Here is a 12,218-nt window from a genome sequence, read left to right on the forward strand (position 1 = left end):
TTTGGCCTGTGAGTAATTGAGTGCTCCATCAAGGATTACTATAACTCTCACTATCTGAGTGACTTTAAAACAACTCACTAAATATTCTCAAGCCTGTTTCCTCATCTGTGAAAAGAGGGCATTGGATCAAGTAGCTTCTTTTTGGTTTCTTGTAGTTCTAATTTTCTTTCTCTGGGTCTCAGCTTCTTTATCTGTAAAATGCTGCTGCCAAATTGATCTTCCTTTAGCATATATCTGACTATGTTACAAATCTATCCAATAAACTTCTGTGACTACTTTTTCTAGGATCAAGTCTAAAATCCTCCACCTGTCTTTTAAACAAGCTTCCTCCAATCTAACTTTTAGCCACATTGAACATTACTCTTCCTCTGGTGAGTCTGTGATCCAGCCAAAGAAAACTTCTCTCTGTTCCTCACATACGACACTCCAACTTCCTTTCCTAAGCATTTGCATTGGTTGTCCTTTATTTCTGAAATATTCTTGCTTTTCACCTGTATCCCTTCTCCTTCCAAACTCCATTCATGCACTGCTTTCTACATAAAACCTTTTATGGTCCTCCAAATGCTAGAATTCTCCTCCCTAATTTTGTATTTATTTTCTTTATATTCTTTATATCTATTTTCTCTACATATTTCTATTTATAATTGTATATATTCTCTTTATATTCTATATATATTCTCTCTCTCTCTATATATATATATGTATAAATTTAGATAAATTATAAGCTCTTTGAGGGCAGTCGATTTCATTTTTATTCCATTAATAGCATACTACCTGGCCCATAACACACATTGCTTTGATGATGCATTGATGGACAGGAGGAGAGCTCACTTAAATGAAATCAGGGTGTCTGAATTGTTAAAATATTTGAAGAAGCTATTCCAGTAGAAATGGCAACAGATGAGAATGGATCTGGCTATTCAGAAGTATTAACCTTATTATTGTACATTTACAAACTGTTCTTCTAAGGATCTTTGATCAGGCTTGGAAGGCTCTGAATGGATACTTTAAACATGTGGCTGCCACATGAACTTCAGTTCTCACAAAATGAATGCCTGAAGTCTCAGCTTCATCTGGGATCTAACAGTCAGCCTCTCGGATTCAGAGAGAATCAATTATTTTATAAACAACATTGTCCAAACTGATTTGACCCAGCTACCAGGATCATTGTTTTATGGGGCTTTTAAGCACACATTGTGAGCATAACAGCTCTCTCCTGTTCTGTGCCCATCCAACCAGACAGCAAAGCTGGCTTGGGTCGTTAATAGTTTGCGTCTCTCTCAGAGACTAACTGGGCAGTTAGAGATAACCGACATCAATTCAATGAAGTGCATATGTATGAAGCCGAAGACTGTTGGTCTTGCAGCCCAATGGCCTGGATCCTCTGGGAGGCAGCTTCATGGAGAACATGTGTGTCTCATCTCCCTGCCAATTTCTAGCCCAGATTTCACAATCCTTGGCTTGTCTATAGGCAGAAATTCAATCCAATAAATATTTATTAAGCTCATGCCAAATGAAAGCCACTGTATTTAAATTTAAATTAAGAATATTTTAAAATTTAAATTAAAAGTCTCTGTCCTCAAGGAGCATGTGTTCTCTTGCAAAAGGTGGAAGGAGATGCGGAGGGAGGGACATAACATGCAAACATATTTACATGATAATATGAAGAGACAATACTCAGATCTGGAAGGAACAGAGAATAAAGAATCAAGCCCCTGAGAAAGACAGAAATGTTTAGTGCTAGAGGTAAGGAGAGATTGTATTCCAGGCACAATGCACAGCTTCTTCGAAGGCAGGTGGTGGAATTTGAGATTTAGGGAGATGTCAGTGGGGTTGGCACCTGAAGTGAGTGAAGGGAACTAATATAAGGCAGGACTGGAAAGGTAGTCAGGTGCCATATTGTCATGGAGGCACTTGTCTGGAAAATGCAAATAAAACAAAAATCTACTTCTCCTACAAGGATGGAGATTTTACCTCTGAACTGGAGTTTCTTCCTCTGTAAAATGAGGAGATAGCACAAAGCCAGAGGATCTTAACTTTTTTTGACTCAAGGATCCGGCTGTTTGGGAAAGTATATGGCTCCCTTGTCAGATTAATGTTTTTAAATGTATAAAATAAAATACATAGTTCTACCAAGGAAAGCAATCATGTTACAATAAGATTATTATCATATCTCTAAAACAACTTTATTGATTCCAGGTTAGACAACTCTGACCTAGATCTCTCTACAACCTAAAAGAACACTGAATATGGATTCCCTGGATCATAGGATTCAAACCCCAGCTCAGTCACTTGCTATCTTTTGGACAAGCCTTTTTCTTTCTCTGGGTCTCAGTTTTCTAATTTGTAAAGTGAGGTCATTGCATTACATGGCCTGCAAGGCTTCATAAAGCACTAAATATACGATCTCTTTCAACTCTGATGTGTTCAGGCTCCCTTCATTTTTGTTTCTATGTGCTTGCCAATGGCCTCCATTACCATTTTTGCTTTTTTTTTTTGTATATCTCCATTCCCAATTTTACTGGTTGAGTACATCCCAAAAGATGTGAAAGGGTAAGTGTCTCAGGCTTCTCATGCTAAAAACATGAGTTCATCCTTCAGTCCTTGAAAGCAGAAAGGCTGGGGTCTTTATCTGCTCTCTTTGCAATATGATTGTATTTTTCCTGGAAGCTCTGCAAAGAAGAATTTTTATCTATTTCCTTAAGGGGTCAAAATCCCCTTTGGAGAGTTCTCCTTTGCTCTGGCATGTTCCTTCCCTCTTAGGTGTGATCCAACGCGGTCTAGAAATTCTCTGCTTTTAATCTGTCTTTGGCCCGCTCATGCTCAGCTTTTTCCATCAATGATTTAAATGAAAACAAAGAAGGCATGTTTATCAACTCTTACAGCTGGGAGGGAAAGTTAATGAGTTGGAAGATAGAATCAGTATAAAAAAAAATCGGCAAGCTGGAATGGTGGAACAAAACTATTCCTACTAAATGTCATCTTATAAAAATCCTTCCTTTTCACTGAAAACACAAGCTACTGCATGAGGGAATGTGGCTAAGCAGGCTTAGGGGCTTAATTCTCCAGGATATACTATGATGTGATGGGGGGAAAGCTAATTGGATCCCAGGCTATGTTTAGTGAGAGACAGTTTCTAGAAAGAGGGAGATAATAATCTCACTTGCACTTTCTGCATCTTAAAAACATAAGGGGTATGGTCTAAAATTATTTCCTGTGAAAAATGAAAATGAGGTATATGTAATTGGGAAAAAGGAATATGGGGCAAAAGAGCATGATGGGTAATATGTCCAAATAGCTGGACCTTACTGGGAAGGATTAGGATGATAGATTTGGGGCTGGAAGGGATCTTAGGGGCTATTGAGGCTAACTCCTTTATTTTACAGATGGGGGAACTAAAACTGAAAGGGGTTAAGTGCTTGGTCTAGAGTTACCCAGCTAGTAAGTTTTGGAGGCAGGATTGGAACTCCTACCTTCCTAGCTTGAGGCGAAGTCAGGCAAAAATCCAATTCCCTATAAATTTTAACCATGATTACTAGTTCTTATTTTCTGAAGCCATACTGAATTAAATTTGAATTAGAGAGGTCAAAAAATGTAATGAAGTTGGTGAGATTTTTTTCCCTTGGATGCATTTGTAAGGAGTACAGAGATATTGTTTGTCATTCCAATTAAGTGTAAGCTCATTAAGGGCAAGAATTGTTTGGTTTTCTTTTTTTGTATCTCTGGCACATAGCACAGTGACCCACACACAGTAGGAGCTTTAACAAATGCTTATTGAAATGAATAGATAGAAAATAGAATAAAAGTCAACAGTAATCTCAGTTTTCAGTCTTGCTCGCAATTTGATTTATCTGTCAAAAACAAGGGAATCTGTGGAATTAATGTTGAAAAGATCTCCTTGCCCCAATTCCATTCAGTCCTTTGTGGTATTCTTAAGCATATCCCCCAGGATGATTTGAAGGGGGGACTGACCCATGATTTATGGATATAATTTATGGATATAGAAAGGAATTTTGGATCATAACTCAAATTGCTTAAAATGAGGGACTAATAAACCACAAAAAGAGAAAATTAGTTCAAAACACAGACTTAAAAAAAACTCGGTTATTTTATAATTAGCTGACTAGGTGTGGCTGGCTGAGTTTTGTAGTCACAAAGAATTAAAGATGGCCCCTGGAGTTTTCAAACTATAGAGCAGACAGATTTTGTCATAATATCTTTGGCGATCACATAAATCAATTCAGCAATAAAACTAAAAAGACTCGTGTAGAACTGGTGGGCTGGAAGGTTTCTCTTAACTTTACATCAAACAAAATTGCCATACTCTTTCCATCTAGAAGCTATATGACTGTCAAGGATGTCATAAACGGGATTCTTGCATTGAATAATATACCAGACTATGACCTCGAAGTTCTCGTGTACTTTTCAGATTCTCCATTATAATCCATATGTAAATCCATCCTTCTATATTTCTGGAAAAACCAAATATAAATAAGTCACACTTACCACATGATCATGGTCACTAACTTCATGACAATTTCGTTCAGGATGTTGAAAAATTCAACCATCAGCTTGGCCTGTTCTCCCATCTTCCCCATGGCGATGCCGAAAGCAATGAAGAAACCTATCAGACCTGTTGGATGAATCACATCACATGGAAGGACATATGATAAAGAAGGTGTTTTGCCTTTTTTTATTACCACTTCAGAAGAGAGGCTCATAAACTTCAAGGTGTAAGAGAAAGGTAATGGAGTCATCTCTAATCAGATCAAAGAGCTGGATGTTAAATTTTCTATAAGAGCATTTACATCTCAGAAATTGGCAAATTCTGCAAGTCATGACTTGGTTTATTATTTTGTTGATATCTAGGCTAAAGAAAGTGATGGAGAAAATGTTAATATATAAATTAAACTAAAACTGTACCATGTTTTATCTATATGTGTGTGTATATATATATATATATATTTTTTTTTTCTTTTTCTTTTTCTTTCCTTCCCCCTGCTCCACAGAGTCGGTTGTTAAACACCTCTGTCTGTAAGGGACTTTAAAGGTAATTTAATCCAAAACTCACATGGAAAAGACAAGGTAGGTGGAAAGCAGAAAATTTTAGTGATTTGTTGAGGTTGACTTTATGCCCCTTTCCTTCCAATTCTCTCCACTTCAGCCAAAGTGACTTGCTAGTTATTCGCTGAATATTTGCATCTACACTTTTGACTTTGTGGACTTCCATGCTGCTCTTTAGCTGTATTCTAACCCTGGAACATCCTTTAACATCTGAAGCCTTTTCACCCTGGTACTTTTCACCATGATGACAACCCTTTTCTCCCATTGGTGAATCCTCCCAGGGCCTTCACTTTGGGAAAGGGCCCAGGCTGTCCATGCTTCCTTGTTTCTAACTTTTTGGACTTCCATACCAAGTCCCTGCATTGGTATCATCAGCTTACTTCCTGTTCAGAGAATTACAGCTGGTTGTTTCAGTCATGTCCAATTCTTCATGACCCATTTGGGATTTTCTTGGCAAAGATATTGGAGACGTTCCCCATTTGCTTCTTCGGTCCCTTTTACAGATAAGGAAACTGAGGCAAACAGGGTTAAGGGACTTGCCCAGGGACACACAGCTAGTAAGTATTGGAGGCCAGATTTGAACTCAAGAAGATGAGTCTTTCTGACTGCAGGCCTGAAACTCCATCCACTGTACCACTTAGACGTATAAATCCAATAATTGATCACTTAAAAATAAATGTTATTACATTTCACAATAGAAATTTCTTACCCCTGGATAACTATATCTCTCCTTAACATTTTCCATATGAGCAAGATTATGGTGTATGCCACAATTAGAATCATAAAGCAGCTGAATTCATTTTCATTCCAATCTGAAGGTTAGCTAGTCCCTTTCCTTCTCCTCCCTGCCTATGAAATCACTTATAATAGAAATCCATATAATCATGAATTAATCAGGGAAAGGCTTGTTGGGATTTGGGGGTTACATTGCAAATGTTAAAGCTCACACTGCAGTACTGGAGAGGGGGGCGCAGCCAGCAGATGTTCTCAATGAAGTTATATGAGATCATTTAGGCCCACCCTTTCATTTTACACACAAAGAACAAGGCCCAGAGAGCTCATGGGATGATAGGACCACAGCTTGAGAGCTCTAAGGACCTCAAAAGCCACCAAGTCCAACCCTTCACTTTACAGATGGGGAAACTGAGGCCAGGGAGGCAAAGAGTCTTGTCCAAAGATGCCCCGGTAATCAATTATAGAGATAACTTAAGACTTTTCCAGCTCCAAATGCAAGAGAATGTTTCTATAATGTGTGTTATTGAAACCCTTACACCAAGACCATGTTTTTCTTTGGCTTCTTGTAAAGATATCCTAGGATATCTCCAGATCTCTTAAAATCTATTGTGGATTAATACATATTCACAAATTAAAATAATAAAATCCATTTTCATTCTTCTTTTGATACTGACACAAACCTCACTATGAAATTAATCAGACATTGCTTAAGAATACAAGACTATTTGTATTTAGAATACAAGACCTAAAATAGTTTGGGTAGATTTTAAACATATGGTTTTTAATCTTTTTTCCTTCCTTCTTCCCTCCTTTCCTCTCTCCCCTTTCCCCTCCCTCCATCCCTTCCTTCCTTCCTTCCTTCCTCCCCTTTTTTCCTTCCTTCCTCCCTTTCTTCCTTCTTTCCTCCCTCCCTCTCTCCCTCCCTCCTCCTTCTTTTCTCTTTCTTTCATTTCTTCATCCCTTCCCCTTCCTTCCTTCCTTCCTTCCTTCCTTCCTTCCTTCCTTCCTTCCTTTCTTCCTTCCATTTTTGAATCTAAGAAAATAACTGGTTTGATTACATTTTTCATTTTTTTGATTGGATGTTTGGGGTTTATGTAAACACAGTAGTTTTTGCTTTCATCTAATTTGGATTAATATTATTTCTCTAATGAAAGTTTTCTACCAGCAATGCTTCTTCCTTCTTTCCCTCACCATCACTACTTCATAGTATCACACATGGAAAATAATCCCAATTGCCTTAGCATCTTTCAACATTGATGGAGGTAAGAAATTTCTCATTAAGAGTAGGGAACAAGTTTTTTAGGATAAAAACATAACCTGATGCTTTTATTTGCTCATGGTGACCATTTGATCATCAGCAATTCTTTTTAGATATATTGTCAATAGAGATGTGCCCCCCAAGTTCCCCCAAGCCAGCAAGAGAAAGTGACTGGTCTAGTAAAGCTCTAGGTTTTGTGAAAGTTGGAATCAGGACAGATCTGAAAATTTTCCATTAAACTAACTTCAAAATGGATGTGCTGGAGGAACTGTTAGGAATCACCTGAAGGATTTCAGGCTGCATCAAAGGAATTACTATGCCCCAAACTGCTGACCCTTGGCCTGGACAGATCCCAGCTACAGATCAGAATTCAGTTCTGAGAGCCATCCTGCATGTAGAACAACAGGATGGTGAAGGCCTCAAGATCATTCCCATATATAAGAAGCAGTTAAAGGAACAAAAAGTATTAAATCCAGACAGCAGAAGACCTAGGGAAGGGGTTCTTAACCTCTGGAGTGTCATGAACCCCACTGACAACCTGGTGAAGCTGTGGACTATTTCTCAGAATGTTTTTAAGCAACTGAAAGAATTGTGAAATTTTAGTAAGAGGTTAGTAAAAATAAAAACGTCCCTTTTATTCTCACACAGATTCACAGAGCTCTATAATCTATTCCCTCAGATTATGAGCCCCTCACTAATGCAAACATGATTGCTATTGTCAAATATTCAAAGGGATGCAATGTGAAAGAGGGTTGTAACTTTTTTTTCTGTTGGACCCCAGAAAGAAGGAGGAGTATTGGACAGAAATTGCAAAGAAGAAAATCTGAGTTTGACATAAGGGGGAAAAAGTGGGATGGACTTCTTCAAGAGGTAGTGGAGGTCTGTGAGCAATGTTTAGATGCCCACTTTTATTGGTTATGTCATTGTTGTTGTCCTTCATTTTCAAAATGACAACTAAAATGACCTTGCTTTGATAGAGTTGAGTTATAGTGTGTCTGATTGTGGCCGATCAGACCAATACGAGCTCGGAATGCTCTGCCATGGGTTGAGCACAAATACTCCTTGTGAACATTTGGGGGGCTTATCTAACTTTGCCCCTCTCATGTTTCTTCTGAGCTAGTTCAATTCTGCTTTGCTCATAGAGCAAGCACCTTCTCTGATGAGGGCATGACAATCTAGAAATCCTGTGCCAGTGTCCCATGTCATACAACTGATTCCAAAGTTCTTGTGTCATAAAATCACAACATAGAACAGGGACAAGAGGAATGAGTTCAAATCCTGGCTATTTCACGTATGAGCAGCCACTTACATGCTCCAGGTCTTGGTTTCCTCATCTGTTAAATGAGCAGATTGGACTAGATAACTTGTAAGTTCTAAATGTATTATCCTAGAAGGAATCCTAGGCCAAGGCTGGGCTGGCCTGTGAAGTTTCTCTCAAATGGAAGAATCTGTAATAATCTTTGAGAGAAATGTTCTAGGTCAAATTTTTGGCTTGTTCAAGTTGGAAATACCAGCCAGAAGTCTTTTTCAATTCCCTGGAGGGGAAGTGAAATCAAAGGCCAAAGATTCACACTTCAGGAATGGGAAGAAACTCATGTGCTTCTCAATTCTTATAGACTATTTGTGGGTCCTTTTTTTAAATATATTTTTTCCCCTGGCTTACAGAGAAGTGGTTTGAGCTAAAAGAAATGGGCACTTTAGAATCAAGGCTTGGACTTCCTTTATTGTGAAGGATTATCCTAGGGCCTTTCCCAGGGAAAGAAAGAAAGAAAGGGAAGGAGGGAGGGAGAGAGGAAGGAACAAAGGAAAGGAGGGGGGAGAAAAGGAGAGTTGGAGGGAGGGAAGGAAAAAAGAAAGCAAAGGTGGGAGGAAAGGAAGAAAGGAAGGAAGGGAGAAAAGAAAAGGAGATTGGGAAGAAGGGAAGAAGGAAGAGAGAGAGGAAAAAAGGGAGAGAAGGAGGAAAAGGAGCAAAGAAGAAAGGAAGGAAGAAAAAGAAAGAAAGGAAGGAAGGAAGGAGGGAGAGAAGGAAGGAGAGAAGGAAGGAGGGAAGAAAAAAAGAAAGGTGGGAGGGAAGGAAAAAAGGAAGGAAAAGAGAAAAGAAAGGAAATTTGGGAAGGAGGGAAGAAGGAAGGAATGGAAGGAAAAGGGAGGGAAGAAGGAAGAAGAAAGGAAGGAAGGAAGGAAGAAAAAGAAAGAAAGAAAATGGAAAAGAAAGGAGAGGGGAAAGGAAGGAAAAGAAAGGAAAAGAGAGGAAAGGAGAAGAGAGGAGAGGAGAGGAGAGGAAAGGAAAAAGGAAAGAAGAGGAAAAAGGGAAGGGAAGGGAAAGGAAGGAAGGGACAAGAAAGGAAGAAAAGGGAAGGGAAGAGAAGGGAAGGGAAGGGAAGGGAAGGAAAGGACTGGGAAGGCAAAAGAATGGAAGGACATAGTGACAGTCTTCCAAAGACAGAGATCACTAAAGAATGGGGCTTTCTGCTGGGATTTCTAAATGGGAAGTCTCTCAGAAGGTTGTGGTTTTCCCAAAGTTTTACACAGCAGTTGGAAGCTAATCCAAAGCTTCTCATTTCCCTTTGTAAACATCGCACAATTGACTGGACTCCTCTGTGTGGAGGCCTGACAGATTTAAGCAATTCATCTCCAGATCTGACCAGAGGGCCAAGTCCTATGTGAATGAACTTGTGTTGCAACTCGGCTGCCCTCCTCAAGGTCAGGTGGCTTCCCAGAATCCAAGGCATTGGAAGACAGCTCGGGAAACCTCCTGGGAGACTCATTCCCAAGGCTTGACCCCTTTCTTCACAAGACTGCGTCTCCTCTGGGCTGTGTAGGACACTGTTGGGTCACTCCTGTGAATGGCGCACTATTTCACAAAGTAGGGGAGTCCTGGCTCCACAGAGCTTGGCCTAAGAGGGTCATGGAGACCCGAGTCGGGGAGCAGAGCAGCAGTTTGGTGGGGGGCCCGGGACGTTGCTGGCCAAATGTCCTCGCCAACAGAGGGACGTTTCCCCCTCCCCTCCTGCTTGCTTCTCTTAGCCATCGATATTGACTGAAAAGAGCTCTGGATTGGAAGCCAAACAATCTAGGTTTGATTCCAAACTTTCCATTGTTAACTATGTGGCCTCAAATAAATCACTTCACTTTTCTACATCAGTTGTCCTAATTTGTCAAATGATGGGGTTGAGCTAGGTCCCTTCCTGTTTGAAATTCTGTGTTACTATTCTCCTTTCTATTTGCCTCAGTTTCCTCAATAGTAAAATATATAAAAAGTTGTGAGGACCAAATGAGACAATATTTGTAAAGCACTCGATGCAGTGCCTGGAAGTAGCAGACTATGAAGTTGAAGACAGATCTTTTCTTTTTTCCCCATTATGTCATGCTCTCTGTTTCTATCTCTATCTGTCTCTCAGTCTCTATCTCTTTCTCTCTCAACGTATCCCTCTCTGTCTCTATCTCTGAGTTTCTCTGTCTCTCTCTATCTCTGTCTCTCTCTCCCCTCCACCTGTCTCTCTGTCTCTCTCTGTCTCTGTTTCTATCTCTTTGTTTCTGTCTCTCTCTCTCCCGCCCTCTCTCTGTCTCTCCTCTCTGCCTCTGTCTCTCTCTGTGTTTCTCTTTGTTTGTTTCTGTCTCTGTCTCTCCCTCTTTCTCTTTCCCTCCCTCCCCCCCTCTGTCTCTGTCTCTCTCTCTTTCTTTCTCTGTCTCTCTCTGTCTCTCTCTCTCTCTGTCTCTCTCTGTCTCTGTCTCTCTCTGTCTCTCTCACTCTCTCTGTGTCTGTCTCTGTCTCTCTGTCTCTCTCTCTCTCTGTCTCCCCCCTCTCTTTCTCTCTCTCTGTGTCTCTTTGTCTCTGTCTCTGTCTCTCTCTGTCTGTCTCTGTCTCTTTGTCTCTGTCTCTGTCTCTGTCTCTCTGTCTCTCTCTCTCCCCCCCTCTTTCTCTCTCTCTCTGTGTCTCTTTGTCTCTGTCTCTCCCTCTCTCTCTCTCTGTCCCCCCTCTTCCTCTCTGTCTCTTTTTCTATCTCTGTCTTTTCCCTCCTCCCCCTTCTTTCTCTATTCCTCTCTTTCTTTCTCCCTCCAATAAAAGAGATCTTTTCAACAAACACAAGATTTTGTTTTGAGAAGGATGCTGGTGGCTGCAGTTCCCTCTGTACCAATCTCCACATAGGCCCTAATCAATGGGATATCTAAGCACTGGCTTCCAGAAATGGCAGATACACACACAGAGATCCAGCTGACATAGGTAAAACAAGGATTTAATGAGGATTGGTTTTTCTGGCCCTCTCCCATCTCCCATCCCCCTTTTTAGCATCCTCTTCCTCCTCTCTCATGCTTTTTAAACTCCCCACATCCTCCTTAATACCATTAATCATCTCATCAACAAACATTTTCATTGCTCCTCAACCTTAGCAAAATATTCTAAGATACTGTTTCATTCCGTCTTCACAATAATCCAGGGGGGACACAGCACACCAGCCACATCCTCTCGGACAAAGTCCGCCTCGCCAAAGGGGAAGGTCACAGCGAGGAGGATGACCATCAAGTGGGAGTGACAAGCAATCAGCCATGGACCAGGCTCCAAGTTACAGTTAGCATGTGGATGGGATGTTAGATTTTAAGTCAGAAATATGAGTTCAAATTCTGCCTTGTAGCTTTATGATCCTGTGCCTCTCTGTACCTCAATTATCTCATCTGTAAAATGGGGCTAATAGTAGTATTTTGGTTTGTTATGAAGATCTAATAAGGTAACATATGTAAAGTGCTTTGCAAACCTTAAAGAGCAAAATAAACCAAACAAAGAGGTGGTAGAGATGAATGCTGGACCAGAGGTGATGGCTAGAGAAAGGCAATAGGAAAATGAATAGCTTAAAGTTTGCAAAGCATTTTACAAATTTGATCCAAACTATCAAAAAGTATTTAGGAAGTAGACCTACTATGTGTTGGCCGAATATAAGGACAAAGAATAATCCCTACTGGCAAGAGCCCTGTAAAGTAAATATTGTTATTTACTATAATAAATATTCTTCTTCCTATTTTATAAATGAGAGAGCTGAGACTTAGGGTAAATGATGATACATTATGGTCCACAGTCTTATCACACAAGCTTCAGATTGAATTACATCCCTTTTTCTTCCTGCTGAAAAAGTGAGTCAATTTAACCAAACTGTGATCTCTCTGA

The 12,218-nt window shown here is 40.0% G+C and overlaps 1 protein-coding gene across 2 annotated transcripts in view; it reads right to left on the minus strand.

Moving 5' to 3' along the window:
• The window catches only part of SLC1A2 (solute carrier family 1 member 2), a 162,160-nt gene that overhangs the window by 39,480 nt on the left and 110,462 nt on the right, over window positions 1-12,218 (minus strand). For both annotated transcript variants that reach the window (XM_051967009.1, XM_051967008.1), the window contains exon 6: window positions 4,507-4,633. In XM_051967009.1, coding sequence (XP_051822969.1) covers window positions 4,507-4,633 — 127 coding nt within the window. The remainder of the gene's footprint in view (window positions 1-4,506; window positions 4,634-12,218) is intronic.

The sequence above is a fragment of the Antechinus flavipes genome, chromosome 6, assembly GCF_016432865.1.
Source record: "Antechinus flavipes isolate AdamAnt ecotype Samford, QLD, Australia chromosome 6, AdamAnt_v2, whole genome shotgun sequence".
NCBI classification, from domain to species: domain Eukaryota; kingdom Metazoa; phylum Chordata; class Mammalia; order Dasyuromorphia; family Dasyuridae; genus Antechinus; species Antechinus flavipes.